General features: G+C 44.4%; 2 protein-coding genes and 1 non-coding gene across 4 annotated transcripts in view; 1 reads left to right on the top strand and 2 right to left on the bottom strand.

Moving 5' to 3' along the window:
• Positions 1-5,355, top strand: part of LOC129820902 (TBC1 domain family member 8-like) — a 36,677-nt gene extending 31,322 nt beyond the window's left edge. Inside the window, exons 12-20 of one of the 2 annotated variants that reach the window (XM_055878004.1) lie at positions 6-291; positions 418-550; positions 648-746; positions 837-905; positions 1,043-1,289; positions 1,827-1,892; positions 3,144-3,230; positions 3,302-3,429; positions 3,532-5,355. In XM_055878004.1, coding sequence (XP_055733979.1) covers positions 6-291; positions 418-550; positions 648-746; positions 837-905; positions 1,043-1,289; positions 1,827-1,892; positions 3,144-3,230; positions 3,302-3,429; positions 3,532-3,996 — 1,580 coding nt within the window. In that variant the 3' untranslated portion in view covers positions 3,997-5,355. The remainder of the gene's footprint in view (positions 1-5; positions 292-417; positions 551-647; positions 747-836; positions 906-1,042; positions 1,290-1,826; positions 1,893-3,143; positions 3,231-3,301; positions 3,430-3,531) is intronic. The other variant, XM_055878005.1, reaches the window with a different exon arrangement.
• Positions 5,356-8,412: 3,057 nt separating this feature from the next.
• LOC129820905 (60S ribosomal protein L31) lies at positions 8,413-17,256 on the bottom strand. The gene is made up of 5 exons (XM_055878010.1): positions 17,174-17,256; positions 13,363-13,469; positions 9,629-9,754; positions 8,728-8,840; positions 8,413-8,480 (listed from the first exon to the last, which is right to left on the bottom strand). The coding sequence occupies exons 2-5, from the start codon at positions 13,467-13,469 to the stop codon at positions 8,449-8,451; spliced, it is 378 nt and encodes a 125-aa protein (XP_055733985.1). The 5' UTR covers positions 17,174-17,256; the 3' UTR covers positions 8,413-8,448.
• Positions 9,239-9,373, bottom strand: LOC129821633 (small nucleolar RNA SNORA5). Its single transcript, XR_008754389.1, has one exon. It is a non-coding gene; the product is annotated as a small nucleolar RNA SNORA5 (small nucleolar RNA).
• Positions 17,257-18,710: the final 1,454 nt, after the last annotated feature.

The raw sequence follows: 18,710 nt of genomic DNA on the forward strand, positions 1-18,710 counted from the left end.
TGCAGGTGCTCAGGTGGACCAGTCAGTGTTTGAGGAGCTGATCCGGGATCGTCTTCCCGAGCTGGCCGAGCACATTCCCGACCTCTCCCCCCTCTCTTCCATCTCTCTGTCCTGGTTTCTCACCCTCTTCCTCAGCGTGCTTCCCTTCCGCAGCGCTGTCTGTGTGGTAGACTGCTTCTTCTTTCACGGCATCAAAGCCATCTTCCAGCTGGGGCTAGCTGTGCTGGATGCTAACGCTACAGCACTGTGTGCTAGTGCAGACGACAGCCAGGCACTCATGATCCTCACTGGGTAATTCTTGATGGAAACAAAATCCTGCACACACAGGCACTCTGTAGACAAGATTGGCCAACCCCGATGTGTGGGATGTTAATAGTTAATCATGCCTTTTATTTTCACTCTTGGCTCTGTCTGCAGTTTTCTGGACCAGGTGAAGTACGATGAGGATCCATCTCCCCCTACCGCTCTCTCGTCTCAGAGTGGGGAGGAGGGCAGACCGCCTGTAAAACAACACACCCTGATCACTGACCTCATCGCTGACTCCTATGAGGTAAGACGGCACTGCAATACTCCCTCTACACCACCAGAGGGTTGTGGTGACAGTGTGGAGCTGATCTTTGTTCTCGTTGTGTGTTCGGTCTTGTCAGAAATTTGGAGACCTGACGGTGAGACAAATAGAGAAGTTGCGATGCAGACACCGGATCCAGGTTCTCCAAGCACACGAGGACACCACCAAGGAGAATGCGGTGGTTCTCTCATTTCACATAAACAGTCACAAACATTATGCTTTTCCTCTCCAAACTTCTCTGACCATTCCCCTCTCTCTGTATATTTAGCTCAGGGTGGTGACCCCAGATGTCTCTCTCTCCCCTGAAAGCCTGGCTGATGTCTACGACCTCTTCAAGGTACTTCAGTTCAAACCAATACACCTTAATTTATCTCCCCATGACCACTAAGAAAGGCATTGCCAGAACACAATAATAACATCCTCTGCTTATAGTCCAACTGTACAACAACACTTCTGTTTCTGTTGGTCTTATAGACAGAGCACTTCATCAACCTGTACTGGGGCGATGGGGGCACCACATTGGCCCTCCAGCACCATGACCCAGGCCGGCCCTATGTGGAGCAGTACAGAGTGGACCGGGTCCAGTTTAAGAGCCTGTACATGCTGCTGGTTCCCTGGCTTTGTGGCTTCCATACTGACACCGTGGCCCACCGGACCTTCACACTACTGGACCAGGACAGAGACTCACTCATCACCTTCAGAGAGTTCGCTGGGTGGCTGGGTATGTGAGCGAGTGTTTGTGTGTGAAAGAGAAAGAAATAGAGGGAGGGTGTGTGTCTAAAGGGAGGGAGAGTGAGTGCCTGAAGAGAGACTGTGTGTGTAATATGAGTTTGTGTGCGTGACTGTGCCTGCAAGTATATACGAAAACCAAGAAAACATACACCAGGCTATCTCACATCCCAATTCCCTTGTAAGGCATATCAGTCATGAACATTGGAAACCTGCCCACTATGCTTTTATGGGCATCTGGAATTCAGCCCACAAAGCTTTTATGGGAATCAATATCCAGCCAAGGCTTTTAGGAGTAGATGTTGTGTACAGTACAGTGAGAACCACTGAAGTAGAGTAAGATCAAGATTATGTAAATTCACCTCTTAAACTCACACATCTGAAGGGCTCCCTCTGTGGCCCTCTATCATTCAGAATAAACACTAACCTAGAATTTACTGACAGTATAAGCACTAACCATTCATTTATTGACACACATTGTGATTTAAGGCCAATGACATTTCTGTGTGTGTGTGTCTCTCCGTTTCAGATACGCTATACTGTGAGGAACTGAATGAAAAGGTCAGACTACTGTATCGTTTGCACATACCTCCAGGTGGGTTACATAGCCTTCCTGTGGTGTTTTGCTTCTCTTTCATGTACTTTAGTTGGACATGTTATTTAAAGATAATAGCATGTGCACTTTGTGACAACTGCTGATGTAAAAAGGACCTTAGAAAATACACTGCTCAAAAAAATAAAGGGAACACTTAAACAACACAATGTAACTCCAAGTCAATCACACTTCTGTGAAATCAAACTGTCCACTTAGGAAGCAACACTGATTGACAATAAATTTCACATGCTGTTGTGCAAATGGAATAGACAAAAGGTGGAAATTATAGGCAATTAGTAAGACACCCCCCAAAAAGGAATGGTTCTGCAGGTGGTGACCACACACCACTTCTCAGTTCCTATGCTTCCTGGCTGATGTTTTGGTCACTTTTGAATGCTGGCGGTGCTTTCACTCTAGTGGTAGCATGAGACGGAGTCTACAACCCACACAAGTGGCTCAGGTAGTGCAGCTCATCCAGGATGGCACATCAATGCGAGCTGTGGCAAAAAGGTTTGCTGTGTCTGTCAGCGTAGTGTCCAGAGCATGGAGGCGCTACCAGGAGACAGGCCAGTACATCAGAAGACGTGGAGGAGGCCGTAGGAGGGCAACAACCCAGCAGCAGGACCGCTACCTCCGCCTTTGTGCAAGGAGGTGCACTGCCAGAGCCCTGCAAAATGACCTCCAGCAGGCCACAAATGTGCATGTGTCTGCTCAAACGGTCAGAAACAGACTCCATGAGGGTGGTATGAGGGCCCGACGTCCACAGGTGGGGGTTGTGCTTACAGCCCAACACCGTGCAGGACGTTTGGCATTTGCCAGAGAACACCAAGATTGGCAAATTCGCCACTGGCGCCCTGTGCTCTTCACAGATGAAAGCAGGTTCACACTGAGCACATGAGCACATGTGACAGACGTGACAGAGTCTGGAGACGCCGTGGAGAACGTTCTGCTGCCTGCAACATCCTCCAGCATGACCGGTTTGGCGGTGGGTCAGTCATGGTGTGGGGTGGCATTTCTTTGTGGGGCCGGACAGCCCTCCATGTGCTCGCCAGAGGTAGCCTGACTGCCATTAGGTACCGAGATGAGATCCTCAGACCCCTTGTGAGACCATATGCTGACACATGAAGTGTGATTGACTTAGAGTTACATTGTGTTGTTTAAGTGTTCCCTTTATTTTTTTTGAGCAGTGTATATTTAATTGATGAATTAACTAGAGATGAACATTCTTCATAATGGGACTGTTTCCTGTAGCTCTGACTGAGAGTGAGGATGACCCATCTCCACTGAAGAGCCCTCAGCTGTCCACTACCAGACCACTCCATGTAGAGCTGCCCAATGGTAAGTATTCACACACTGTTCCAGATTCACATTTACAGCGCAGGTCTGTTTAGATTATCACGTTGATGTAGCTCCTGATGTGTGTGTTCATGTTGAAGGGGAGATGAGAGACTTTCAGGAACAGTTGAAACAGATGTTGAAAGACCTGGCTAAAGAGAAGGAGAAGGATGTGGAGCAACCTGTACCTTCAATGAACCAGGTACATACAATAAAAAAATGAATTAAATCAGGGATCTATTAAACAAAGAGTCATTGAAAGGTACTAAGTAAGTCACAATACTTGTATTATTGTTTTCTACAGAGGGAGTTCATCCAGTTCTGTAAGACCCTCTACAGCATGTTCCATGGCAGCCCAGACGAGAATGAGCTCTTTCAGGCCATCGCTACAGTGACCAGCCTGGTGCTGCAGATCGGCGAGGTCGGGCACCGCAGCCGCTGCTCAGGGTCAGAGGTCAGCAGCGAGGGTGGGGCCGGAGACGAGGTAGAGGACGATCACAGGGAGGGGAGTCAAGAAGACCATCCCGTCTTCAGCACCGAAGAAAAAGCAGAAGAGAGAAAGGAGGGGACCAGCAAGAGTTCAGGGTCTGAGAGTCAGAGCGAGTGGGCGGTCAGCTATGCTCAGATCCTGGCTTCTCTCCTCACAGAACAGCAGCTAGTCAACTTCTTTGAGAAACCGATGGACCTGTCAGCAAAGGTGGCTGAGGCAAAAGTGAAACAGTACCATGAAAGGGCTGGTCTGCTTATGCTCCAGCAAGGGACCAGCTGATTTCAACATGACCAACAGAACAGACAGAACCTCGATGTGAGAACCACAGTGTGACCCAATACTGGGCTTCCAATCTAGTTTCTTATCTAGCTGTCCAGGCACCTTTGTAAGTGTTGTCTGTGTCCTCCGTCTTAAAAGGATGAGTGGGTACCAAGAGTCCGTATGTGCCTATATTGAGTCGTTGGTCTGTCGAGCACAAAGGAGAAGTAATGTAGATGTGTAGGTCTTCCACTCCTGATGTAGCCGTGGAGAAATGTGGCCTCGTCTTTTGGGATCAACAACTGTCTGAAAGCAGGTTAACCAAAACCAAGACATGCATGATAATCAAGAGACTACATGATGTATCAGTCATAATCATATATACTACTGTGAGAATGTCCCACACACCATGCACTACACATAGCACCATTAAAAGGGTTATTTTTTTCGTTGCTCAGTATTTATACACACGTTTTCATTCTGCTTCATCCGGTCTATGAAATGGGAACAAACTCAAATGTGCTCAGTTTTAGTGACATTTTATTTGACTTAACATTGGCTGCCTGGTTGGTCATACACTTGTTTGCCATATTGTCCAATCAAGTAGAGCAGACAAGTGTTCTTTTTTGCCCAAATATTTTCTGCCTGTACGCCTGCAGTGTATCATTTTGGCAAGCTTTTCATTTTCCTTTTATATATATATAGCCCAAGGAGTCAAGGACTATTAACTGCCAAATGTTTGTCATACAATAATGGACATTGGAATCTTGCTTTTGTGTGCGACACATTAAAAATGTGCACCTATATATTTTGTCAAATCAATCGCCACGGTTTACAGCAAGTATAAAAGGTGCAGCGAAATACTTGTGCTAGCTCCTCAACAATGCAGTACATTAATTTGTGTTTGTCCTGTATTGATTGAATGCATTTTGTTCTTTAAGAAGTCTTATTTTAGGTGTTCTAAAACTGTTTGAGCCTTATTATTCTACCAAGCATATTTCTTCATTCAAGCCTTAAATGTAAGTGACCAGTATTATGTTATAGACTAAAGTCCTACACACTTTCTTAAAATCAGTTGATACTAAACAAACTAAACTGCTGTGCCTCAGATTTAGTTGAATAAGTCTTCTATATAGAGAACTTGATTTTTCCATTTCAAATCAGCGGTGGTGTTAAATTGAGGTTTTGGTTATTCCAGAACCAGTCTGATGCCTTCTAATTGACTACAGATGCACCTTGATGTTATTCGTAGTGCACACTCACAAGTTCACTTGACGTGCATTATCACAAATCAGGCCATTTATCACTTCTTTAACGTGTCTGCTGCAAAATATCGGACATGGTTTGCTTGTAAATCATTAAAAACAATGTTGCATCCTTGTCTTATTCAATATATTGCATAGACCAGTGGTTCCCAAACTTTTTATAGTCCTTTACCCCTTCAAACATTCACTGAGGTAAAGTTGCTTTTATATTCACACATTCGGCCATTCAACAGACATTCACCAAACTAGGTATGATTTATTCTATAAATGTCTGGCATACTTTTACAACCTTTGTTTTGAGGAAAGATTCCAGTTTTGATTTTATGGAAAAACATAACATCTATAAAATGTCATTTAAACCTATATAAATCAATAACGTTTTCACTGATTATGACAGAATCATCAAACTATGTATGATTTATTTACAACCTTTGTTTTGAGTAGAAATTCCAGTTTTGACATGTAAGAAATACATAACATCTATAAAATGCCTTTTAAATCTATAGTTGAAGTCGGAAGTTTACATACACTTAGGTTGGAGTCATTAAAACTATTTTTTCTACCACTCCACAAATTTCTTGTTAACAACCTATAGTTTTGGCAAGTCGGTTAGGACATCTACTTTGTGCATGACATTAGTCATTTTTCCAACAATTGTTTACAGATTATTTCACTTAATCACAATTCCAGATGGTCAGAAGTTTACATACACTAAGTTGACTGTGCCTTTAAAAAGCTTGGAAAATTCCAGAAAATGACGTCATGGCTTTAGAAGCTTCCGATAGTTTCATTGACATCATTTGAGTATATTGGAGGTGTACCTGTGGATGTATTTCAAGGCCTACCTTCAAACTCAGTGGCTCTTTGCTTGACATCATGGGAAAATGAAAAATAAATCAGCCAAGACCCCAGAAAAAAAATTGTAGACCTCCACAAGTCTGGTTCATCCTTGGGAGCAATTTCCAAACGCCTGAAGGTACCACGTTCATCTGTACAAACAATAGTACGCAAGTATAAACACCATGGGACCACGCAGCTGTCATACCGCTCATGAAGGAGACGGGTTCTGTCGCCTAAAGATGAACGTACTTTGGTGTGAAAAGTTCAAATCAATCCCAGAACAGCAGCAAAGGACCTTGTGAAGATGCTGGAGGAAACAGGTACAAATGTATCTATATCCACAGTAAAACGAGTCCTATATCGACATAACCTGAAAGGCCGCTCAGCAAGGAAGAAGCCACTGATCCAAAACTGCCACAAAAAAGCCAGACTACGGTTTGCAACTGCACATGGGGACAAAGATAGTACTTTTTGGAGAAATGTCCTCTGGTCTGATGAAACAAAAATAGAACTGTTTGGCCATAATGACCATCATTATGTTTGGAGGAAAAGGGGGGATGTTTGCAAGCCGAAGAACACCATCCCAACCGTGAAGCATGGGGTGGCAGCATCATGTTGTGGGTGTGCTATGCTGCAGGAGGGACTGGTGCACTTCACAAAATAGATGGCTTCATGAGGTAGGAAAATTATGTGGATATATTGAAGCAACATCTCAAGACGTTAGTCAGGAAGTTAAAGCTTGGTCGCAAATGGGTCTTCCAAATGGACAATGACCCCAAGTTGTGGCAAAATGGCTTAAGGACAACAAAGTCAAGGTATTGGAGTGGCCATCACAAAGCTCTGACCTCAATCCGATAGAAAATTTGTGCTCAGAACTGAAAAAGTGGGTGCGAGCAAGGAGGCCTACATACCCGACTCAGTTACACCAGCTGTCAGGAGGAATGGGACAAAATTCAGCCAACTTATTGTGGGAAGCTTGTGGAAGGCTACCCGAAACGTTTGACCCAAGTTAAACAATTTAAAGGCAATGCTACCAAATACTAATTGAGTGTATGTACATTTCTGACCCACTGGGAATGTGATGAAAGACATACAAGCTGAAATAAATCACTCTCTACTATTATTCTGACATGTCACCTTCTTAAAATAAAGTGGTGATCCTAACTGACCTAAGACAGGGTATATTTACTAGGATTAAATGTCAGGAATTGTGAAAAACTGAGTTTAAATGTATCTGGCTAAGGTGTATGTAAACTTCCGACTTCAACTGTGTGTGTGTGTGTGTGTGTATATATACATATATATATATAAAAACGCTTAAAAAAAGGAATGTTTATCGCACTTTTATTTGGCGTACCCCCATACCCCAGTTTGGGAATACCTGTCAGACTGATTCACCAAGGAGATTGAAGACCCTCAAAAGCACATGCAATGTGGCTGAAGTAAACATGCGGCTCCCGAGTGGCCTAAGGCACTGCATGTCAGTGCTAGAGGCATCACTACAGACCCTGGTTTGATTCCAGGCTGTATGACAACCGGCCGTGATTGGGAGTCCCATAGGGCAGCGCACAATTGGCCCAGCATCGTCCGGGTTAGGGTTTTGTCGGGGAAGGCCGGCATTGAAAATAAGAATTTGTTCTTAACTGACTTACCTAGTTAAATAAAAGGTAAAAAAAATATATAAAACATGCTTTTATATCTGAACAAAATAAAAAAGCTTTTATACCCAAATGTAACAGTATAGCTTCCGTCCCTCTCCTCGCCTTGAACCAGGGACCCTCTGCACACAGACAACAGTCACCCACGAAGCATCGTTACCCATTGCGCCACAAAAGCCGCGGCCCTTGCCGAGCAAGGGGAACAACTACTTCTAGGTCTCAGAGCGAGTGACGTCACCGATTAAAACGCTATTAGCGCGCACCACCGCTAACCATTTCACATCGGTTACACTCACCCCCCTTTTGACCTCCTCCTTTTCCGCAGCAACCAGTGATCCGGGTCAACAGCATCAATGTAACAGTATAACTTCCGTCCCTCTCCTCGCCCCTACCTGGGCTCGAACCAGGGACCCTCTGCACACAACAACAGCCACACTTGAAGCATCGTTATCCATCGCGCCACAAAAGCCACGGCCCTTGCAGAGCAAGGAGAAAAACTACTTCAGGGCTCAGAGCGAGTGACGGCTAGCCATTTCACATCGGTTACACCAACACTAAATCAGACACTTACTCTAGAAAGAAAATTAAAATATAATTTAATGCAATTGCTCCACCAATAATCAAAATTAGTGAGTGCATAAACTCCGATTGAAAAAATATATCCAAGACTGCAGTTTCTTTTATACATTTATTTCAACACCAGTGAATAATTAGTTCTCATCCACATTGACCGTCTGCAGACCTGTAGAGAAAAGAAAACAATCAGGTCCTCCACCTTGTATACCCATTTGCAGGCAGCCGATCTGAAAATAAGTCTGCCACAATTTGTTCATTAAGGTCACCCACAGGGGTATTTTGCACCCAGTGGGTGACATACAAGTATTGCTCATTTCATATACACCAGATCACCAACCTCAGAAATGCAAGTACACTTGTGGATACTATTCAGCAGTGCACACAGCACACAGCCAAGCAAATGTTGGACTTACCTTTGTATGTTGTGACAGGAACGTATGTGACGAGGGTGTATAGTTTGTTGGGAGAGTCCTCGTCTTCATTGCGTTTCCTTGACAGGCGCACACGCATACGGTATGGGACATTCCTGAAATAACATACAAAATATCAGTTAACATGGAGAAATGTGCTCAGTTTTAGTGCATGGGATTGTGGAAAACTTTACACGCCTCAACTTGTATTAATTGTGCCAACTCTACACCCATCGCCAAGCATAACAGGATATTACTTCGCTCTGAAGCCAGCACTGATGCTGGCTTGGTCAAAGTGGATATCCGCCTGGGCTAACTAGCCTCTACCCCTTGAAATCAGTACAACACTGCATGAAGCAGATAGGACAGGGGTGAGAGTGTTTTTTCTGCTATGAGAGATAGAGGGAGGGAAAAATAGAGATAAAAGAGAGAGACCGGGAGAGATCCTGATTTTAAACTTTCAATTCAATTAGACGTAACGGACAGACAATGTACATCACTGAAATCAACAATCAATTGTCATTAGCACAAATTTATCCCCAACATTCATGGAAAAGGAATGCGAGGCCCATGAACTAGTTTCACTATGGCAGCCATTTTGGCCAGTGCAGTCCATTGTAGAGGAAGCACTGAATTTGACAAGGCTGCACAGCAATTTGGAATTCAATATAATCCATTTCATACTACGGTTAAGTGCATATCGTCCCAACACGTATTGCACTTAAAGCATTAACCTGTAGTAGTATACTGTACCCTCAACTCAGTGTCACTCAAATTGGCTAATATGACAGTTTCAAGTATCAGTTTTGAAATATATCAGTCAATCAAGTTAAGCTCAACCTTTTCTGTACCAGTGACCAGCAGGCTATGGCCTCTGTCGCAAGAAACACAGGCGTTTGCTTACTTCACACCCTTGGTCCATACAGCCTTGTTCAGGCGAGTGTCGATGCGTACATCAGGGGTTCCCATCTCCTTCATGGCAAACTTGCGTATCTCCTTGAGAGCACGAGGTGCCCTCCTCTTGAAGGACCTGACGGGACAGAGCGAGAAGCAACGTTAATTACATGCACAGGATTATCAAATAGGTTGATAAAATCATCACATTTGTCAGAGCAAGCAATGTCTATTTTTCTAAGCAATATAACAACGGAAGCCCTTGTGAAAAGGACCCTTATTGCAGTTCCAAAATAAGCATCCAGCAATGGACAACACTACACAGCTGCTTGTCCACCTATGACGACCTTGGAAAGAAAAATAGAGTCACAACGTAGCCTAAGCCCATTCACACTGGCAACTCACATTCTTTCGCATAAGCAACAGCACACTTCCAACATTCAGCATGTACAGTATGTTCCGCTTTGCTCCACAGACCATACAAACGCTTCACACCGCGTGGCCGCTGCTACTCTAACCTGGTGGTCCCAGCGCGCACGACCCACGTGGAGTTCCAGGTCTCAGGCAGCCTCTGGAACTGCCGATCTGCGGCCAACAAGGCAGAGTTCATCTCAGCCTATGCTTCCCTCCAGTCCCTCGACTTCTTGGCACTGACGGAAACATGGATTACCACTGATAACACTGCTACTCCTACTGCTCTCTCCTCGTCTGCCCACGTGTTCTCGCACACCCCGAGAGCTTCTGGTCAGCGGGGTGGTGGCACTGGGATCCTCATCTCTCCCAAGTGGACATTCTCTCTTTCTCCCCTGACCCATCTGTCTATCGCCTCCTTTGAATTCCATGCTGTCACAGTTACCATCCCTTTCAAGCTTAACATCCTTATCATTTATCGCCCTCCAGGTTCCCTTGGAGAGTTCATCAATGAGCTTGACGCCCTGATAAGTTCCTTTCCTGAGGATGGCTCACCTCTCACAGTTCTGGGTGACTTTAACCTCCTCCCGTCTACCTTTGACTCATTCCTCTCTGCCTCCTTCTTTCCACTCCTCTCCTCTTTTGACCTCACCCTCTCACCTTCCCCCCCTACTCACAAGGCAGGCAATACGCTTGACCTCATCTTTACTAGATGCTGTTCTTCCACTAATCTCATTGCAACTCCCTTCCAAGTCTCCGACCACTACCTTGTATCCTTTTCCCTCTCGCTCTCATCCAACACTGCCCACACTGCCCCTACTCGGATGGTATCGCGCCGTCCCAACCTTCGCTCTCTCTCCCCCGCTACTCTCTCCTCTTCCATCCTATCATCTCTTCCCTCTGCTCAAACCTTCTCCAACCTATCTCCTGATTCTGCCTCCTCAACCCTCCTCTCCTCCCTTTCTGCATCCTTTGACTCTCTATGTCCCCTATCCTCCAGGCCGGCTCGGTCCTCCCCTCCTGCTCCGTGGCTCGACGACTCATTGCGAGCTCACAGAACAGGGCTCCGGGCAGCCGAGCGGAAATGGAGGAAAACTCGCCTCCCTGCGGACCTGGCATTCTTTCACTCCCTCCTCTCTACATTCTCCTCTTCTGTCTCTGCTGCTAAAGCCAATTTCTACCACTCTAAATTCCAAGCATCTGCCTCTAACCCTAGGAAGCTCTTTGCCACCTTCTCCTCCCTCCTGAATCCTCCTCCCCCTTCTCCCTCTCCGCTGATGACTTCGTCAACCATTTTGAAAAGAAGGTCGACGACATCCGATCCTCGTTTGCTAAGTCAAACGACACCGCTGGTTCTGCTCACACTGCCCTACCCTGTGCTTTGACCTCTTTCTCCCCTCTCTCTCCAGATGAAATCTCGCGTCTTGTGACGGCCGGCCGCCCAACAACCTGCCCGCTTGACCCTATCCCCTCCTCTCTTCTCCAGACCATTTCCGGAGACCTTCTCCCTTACCTCACCTCGCTCATCAACTCATCCTTGACCGCTGGCTACGTCCCTTCCGTCTTCAAGAGAGCGAGAGTTGCACCCCTTCTGAAAAAACCTACACTCGATCCCTCCGATGTCAACAACTACAGACCAGTATCCCTTCTTTCTTTTCTCTCCAAAACTCTTGAACGTGCCGTCCTTGGACAGCTCTCCTGCTATCTCTCTCAGAATGACCTTCTTGATCCAAATCAGTCAGGTTTCAAGACTAGTCACTCAACTGAGACTGCTCTTCTCTGTGTCACGGAGGCGCTCCGCACTGCTAAAGCTAACTCTCTCTCCTCTGCTCTCATCCTTCTAGACCTATCGGCTGCCTTTGATACTGTGAACCATCAGATCCTCCTCTCCACCCTCTCCGAGCTGGGCATCTCCGGCGCGGCCCACGCTTGGATTGCGTCCTACCTGACAGGTCGCTCCTACCAGGTGGCGTGGCGAGAATCTGTCTCCGCACCACGTGCTCTCACCACTGGTGTCCCCCAGGGCTCTGTTCTAGGCCCTCTCCTATTCTCGCTATACACCAAGTCACTTGGCTCTGTCATATCCTCACATGGTCTCTCCTATCATTGCTATGCAGACGACACACAATTAATCTTCTCCTTTCCCCCCTCTGATAACCAGGTGGTGAATCGCATCTCTGCATGTCTGGCAGACATATCAGTGTGGATGACGGATCACCACCTCAAGCTGAACCTCGGCAAGACGGAGCTGCTCTTCCTCCCGGGGAAGGACTGCCCGTTCCATGATCTCGCCATCACGGTTGACAACTCCATTGTGTCCTCCTCCCAGAGTGCTAAGAACCTTGGCGTGATCCTGGACAACACCCTGTCGTTCTCAACTAACATCAAGGCGGTGACCCGTTCCTGTAGGTTCATGCTCTACAACATTCGCAGAGTACGACCCTGCCTCACGCAGGAAGCGGCGCAGGTCCTAATCCAGGCACTTGTCATCTCCCGTCTGGATTACTGCAACTCGCTGTTGGCTGGGCTCCCTGCCTGTGCCATTAAACCCCTACAACTCATCCAGAACGCCGCAGCACGTCTGGTGTTCAACTTTCCCAAGTTATCTCACGTCACCCCGCTCCTCCGCTCTCTCCACTGGCTTCCAGTTGAAGCTCGCATCCGCTACAAGACCATGGTGCTTGCCTACGGAGCTGTGAGGGGAACGGCACCTCCGTACCTTCAGGCTCTGATCAGGCCCTACACCCAAACAAGGGCACTGCGTTCATCCACCTCTGGCCTGCTCGCCTCCCTACCTCTGAGGAGGTACAGTTCCCGCTCAGCCCAGTCAGGACTGTTCGCTGCTCTGGCACCCCAATGGTGGAACAAGCTCCCTCACGACGCCAGGTCAGCGGAGTCAATCACCACCTTCCGGAGACACCTGAAACCCCACCTCTTTAAGGAATACCTAGGATAGGATAAAGTAATTCTTCTAACCCCCCCCCTTAAAAGAGTTAGATGCACTATTGTAAAGTGGTTGTTCCACTGGATATCATAAGGTGAATGCACCAATTTGTAAGTCGCTCTGGATAAGAGCGTCTGCTAAATGACTTAAATGTAAATGTAATGTACAAAATCAAAATAGTGTCAACTGCCTCTGATAATTTTACCTCCACCATTCCCTTTAATCCTCTTCAGTGGAATAGCCCACCAAATTACCTTTGACCAGCCATCAAAGTAACAAAGACATCTTGCAAGCATACAGAGTACTTCCTTCAAACCGTATGTAGATAGCACACATCCATAACTCTATAGCAGCAGACTCAGTGCCATGCCCCCAGACAGTGTACTCACACGCCATGTATGCGCTTGTGGATGTTGACGGTGTACTCCCTGGTCACAACCTCGTTGATGGCAGAACGCCCCTTCTTTTTCTCACCGCCCTTCTTGTTTGGCGCCATCTAAGAAAAGACATCACATAAAACATTGACTAACCTTTTGCTCATAACCAGAGACAAGACATGCATTCCTCAAGTGTCCACTGCTTATTCGCTTAAAAGGAGTGGCCCCCTACCAAGTCAGCACTGAGCTTAAAATGGAACTGACAGCATTTTAGCAACATTAAATCTTATTAAAATCTGTTCATATACACTATTGTAAATAAAATATTGTCTAGTCTAGGACCGGAGTCTACGCATAGTGGTTCACCATGGACAACCAGAGATACAGTAGGCCTTTTGTGCATCATTCACTTTGAACTTGACTGTGTTAACCAGCAGTTACAACAGTGTGACTTTAGATCATTAGAACGCATTCGGCAAAAGCCACAAAATACACCTGAATGGATATCTGCAAATATGTCTATACCACGGAGTCCTCTTACATATGGGAACTTTACAGTCCTATTTATCAAACAACCATGAAAAGGTATGCTCTCTCTCCCTCAGTTATGCACATCAACAAGATCAACAACTAATGCTAGCCAGAGCAAGATGAGCTAAAACCAAACAAACGACCATTAGACAAATCCTCTCAAACTTTGTAAGCTAGTTGGCCCTAAATAATGCACTGATACACTACATCCTGACATCCTAACTGACTTGCCTAGTTAAAGGTCAAATAAATAAATCATTCTGCTGCTTGCCTACAACGAAACACCCAAGCTAAATTAATCAAGTTGGCTAGCTAGCTACTTCCAGGCACAAATTAAATTTGAGAACACCACACTGACCATCTTACGCGCCGTAGCAGAGCTGGTTAGCTAGTCTGTTTACATGTTATCTAGAGCGTTCATGACTAACTATAAAAATGTTTTGCCTACGTTTACCAACACCAGTCATATTCAGCCGACACCAGTCATATTCAGCCGGTGTGCGCCTTCAGTAAATTCATCAGTTATTCTAAGCTCTGGTAGGCTAGAAACGCTTTTTTCTAAATAAATAAAAACTAGTTCATTGCATCCACTGTGGAGCCCAGTTTCATAACATGCCCATATTTCCCAGCTGCTTGCCGTCATTTAGAAGTAATCACGAAAAAGCAGGCCTCATTTTAGGACATTTTTCACCTTGCCGGCTCCTATTAGTTCTATTGAGCACCGTGGCACCAATTCTCCTTCCGAATGTTCCATTCCCAGCTTATTTTTCTATGTCACAATGCCTGCTTCGCTATTCTTGGCAATGAGACCTGCTCACGTCGTTTATAGTTAAAATGTAAACAAAAAATGACTCATGAAACTCAAGGAACCTGGGGCGGCGGGTAGCCTAGTGGTTAGAGCCTTGGGCCAGTAACCGAAAGGTTACTAGATTGAATCCACGAGCTGACGAGGTAAAAATCTGTCGTTCGGCCCCTGAACAAGGCAGTTAACCCACTGTTCCCAGGCCATCATTATAAATAAGAATTTGTTCATAACTGACTTGCCTAGTTAAATAAATTAAATGTAAACATCTTGAGGTTGTCCCATTGATTCCTATAGGGGAAATATGTCTGTCTATTTCACCAAATATCTCACAATGTGTATATTTAGATTTTTTCAAGTCGGGCACCATTTTAAAATCAGGATAATCTCCTCTTTGTAATTATGTAAGTCTGGGCAGCGAGCTCGTTTGTCATCGATCACCAGACCAGAAATAAATCAGAAGTTTTAGTTTTTTCTTTACCATTTCATTACGCAGACATAAGCGCACAATCGAGGTGCGGATGTTTACTTTCTACATGAGTAGTTTTTTCCAATTTCGTCAGACGAACAGATTGTGGTAAAATAAAAAGGGTTCTTTTTTTGTGCCATTTAGGCGAAATGGATTTCTAAGCATCACTCCAGTCAAAACAGGCTCTGCTAACGTTCGATTCCATTAATTTGCCATGGGCTAGCGCTAGCGTTCCAGTTTAGCCAACCCAAGGCTGTTTTTCAGCCTTGGGTGAACGTTGACTCGTTCTATTGTCCAGCCTAGCTCTGTCACATTTGGAGGAGTGATCTGAAATCGGAGTAGATAGCCAGAGTGAATTTGCGAACCCAAGAGCTATGCAAACTGTACAACATTCTTTCAAGTTGTTGCTAGATAACCAAATTACACCTGCCACCGAAAACGAGGGGGAAAGTCAGTCACTCACCCACTCCTCCAATGACATGGCATCCTCCTAGCAGCTAGCGAATGTTAGGCTGTGTTTTTAGCTTGATAAATAGATACACTAGCCCATTATCTAATCAAATGGCTACCCAGACTATTTGCACTGCCCCACCTCTTCTACGCTGCTGCTACTACTGTGTTATTATTTATGCATAGCCACTTTAATAACTCTACCTACATGTACATATTACCTCAACACCGGTATTTACTGCTGCTCTTTAATTATTTGTTATTCGTCTTGTTTTATTATAGGTATTTCCTTAAAGCTACATTGTTGGTTAAGGGCTTGTTAAGTAAGCATTTCACTGTTAGGTCTACACTGGTTGTATTCGGCGCATGTGACAAATACAATTTCATTTGGCAGATTTGATTATTGCCCTGCTAGTTTGATTGTATTGACAATAACAGCCTTAGTTACTTACATTCCTCCATTTTGGTCCAACATACTGAGTAATTGAAACTGAAACAGTACATCCCGAATGGAAGCTTCAAACAATTTACCAGGCCATCTGTGATTTACAACCCGATAGCAGTATTTCTTTGAACGACCAATAAATGTATTGGCGAATTATATTAATCATGCGTTGAAATGCATAAGTCTATTCAACCAACAATGCCTTCGTGTACGTGACGTCATGAAATGTTAAATCAAATATAATCTAGTGTAACGACCCTGGGTTTAAAAGCGCGGAAATCGCACAGTCGATAGCGCGCCAGACCTCGGGCTAGAGGTTCAAGACCTGCTCCCTGCCTGTTTCATTACATCGGTGTCAGAAGTGATCGGACCTTGCATCCACGACAGTGCGTGTGCTTGGCCGGTGAGTGCGTTCCTGTACGACGTAGAGTCGCGAGGACGCGCTCTTTGAAAGGAGGGAGTAGTGTAACGACCCTGGGTTTATAAGCGCGGAAATCGACTGTGCCGCAGGAGCATGCTTTTGCGGCACAGTCGATAGCGCGCCGGACCTCCGGCTAGAAGGTCAAGGGTTCGAGACCTGACTCCCTGCTGTTTCATTACACTATTTTTAAAACCTCTTATAAATTTGGTTTTGTAGCATAAACTGTTAATTTGATAGTTGACTGATATGATTGTCTGTTTATACATCTTTGGGTATACATCTGGCTGCTGACGCCAGGCAATACAGCCGGCTAGCTAATGACAGTGGTATAGATCTGGCTTGCTAGTTTAACTAGTGAGTTACAGCAATTGGTTTCTGACTAACTTTACATGAGTAACAATGGGATGTTGTGAAACAGAAATTGGGGATCCCAGACCTAAACAAAGGACTAATACCCTATACAACCGAGACATTTATCACACAATAGTTCCGTTTAGCTGACTACTGGTTGTAGACGTGCGGTTAGCAGACTGCTTAGTGACTACACGTTTCAATTAATAATTTGGGAATATTCAACCACCATTGAATCGTTTAGGGAGTTCAGTATCTCCTCTTGCAATTACGTAATTAAAACATTGGATTATATTAACATACGGTAAGGATGAAGTTAGATAAATAACACGCATTTGGCAAAGCAGTACTCACTCTGCCCGAGAAATGTCGGAAAGGAAGTTGCAAAGACTTGTGGGTATTAAAAGGCAACGAAAGCGGGTTCACATCCGGGTCGTTCTAAAAGCACGAAAGAAATATTGGTGGATAAAATTTCAATTCAAGGGCTTTATTGGTATGGGAAACATGTGTTTACATTGCCAAAGAAAGATAAATAGATAAACACTTAGTGAAATAAACAATACAAAATTAACAGTAAACATTACACTTACAAAATAATAAAGATGTTTCAAATGTATATATATATATACAGTGTTGTAATGATGTGCAAATAGTTCATGTACAAAAGGGAAAATAAATAAACATAAATATAGGTTGTATTTACAATGGTGTAGCAAGGCTATACTCACTGAGTCTGTACATAGTCAAAGCTTTCCTTAATTTTGGGTCAGTCACAGTGGTCAGGTATGCTGCCACTGTGTACTCTCTGTTTAGGGCCAAATAGCATTCTAGTTTGCTCAGTTTTTTGTAAATTTTTTCCAATGTATCAAGTAATTATCTTTTTGTTTTCTCATGATTTGGTTGGGTCTAATTGTGTTGCTGTCCTGGGGCTCTGTTTGTGTTTGTGAACAGTTCCAGTGAAACTTTCTGCTTTTCATCTGCAGGTTTCCTTGTCATGGTCCTTAATTTATAAACACCATTTTTCTCCACACAGATATTATATATGGAATAATCGGGATATATTGTATAAAAATACTTCTTTGTTTTTAGAATATTGGTTCCGAAATAATATCCTATTGGTGAGCCAACTGGTAAATGCAGAGGGTCTTTTACTCAGTTATAAGGAATTCTTATCTCTTTACAAGGTCCCTGTAACACCTAAAGATTTTGCAATTGTTTTAGACGCCATTCCCTCAGGTGTTGCTCTGTTATTCAGGAACATGTCAAGACCTGACCCTCAGAGCCTACCTTCAATTGACCCTGTTGACTCATCAGTAGGAAAAGATTTGTTTCTCTCTTCTTTTGGCCCATCCAACAACAGAGCGATACGAACCTTGTTTTAGCAGGATGTTGTATCTATACCTTATGTCATGCCCCACCTCTTTAAGGAATACCTAGGATAGGATAAAGTAATCCTTCTAACCCCCCCCCCCCCCCCCCTTAAAAGATTTAGATGCACTATTGTAAAGTGGTTGTTCCACTGGATATCATAAGGTGAATGGACCAATTTGTAAGTCGCTCTGGATAAGAGCGTCTGCTAAATGACTTAAATGTAAATGTAAATGTAAATGCCTTATTGGAATGGATTTATTGATAATATCTGTTGGAAAAAAGTTTGGATGTTGCCACACACATACCTACTTCTTAACAAAATTAAGGAGGTTTCCTTTAAAATTATTCATAAATATTATCCTGCCAACCACTATATGAAGAAGTTTAAGGAAAACATCAACTCAAATTGCTCCTTTTGTAATGACCACCCAGAACCAGTGTTGCATCTTTTTTGGTATTGTATACATGTAAGAAAACTGTGGCAAGACATCAGTAGATTTATAATTGAACGCATTTATGA

The sequence above is a fragment of the Salvelinus fontinalis genome, chromosome 23 (assembly GCF_029448725.1).
Source record: "Salvelinus fontinalis isolate EN_2023a chromosome 23, ASM2944872v1, whole genome shotgun sequence".
Taxonomy (NCBI): domain Eukaryota; kingdom Metazoa; phylum Chordata; class Actinopteri; order Salmoniformes; family Salmonidae; genus Salvelinus; species Salvelinus fontinalis.

Coding starts and splice junctions, on each gene's coding strand:
- LOC129820905 (XM_055878010.1), bottom strand. CDS start 13,469: ATGGCGCCAAACAAGAAGGGCGGTGAGAAAAAGAAGGGGCGTTCTGCC. Junction 9,755..13,362: donor CACAAGCGCATACATGGCGT/GTGAGTACACTG, acceptor CTGTCCCGTCAG/GTCCTTCAAGAGGAGGGCAC. Junction 8,841..9,628: donor GTATGGACCAAGGGTGTGAA/GTAAGCAAACGC, acceptor ATGTTATTTCAG/GAATGTCCCATACCGTATGC.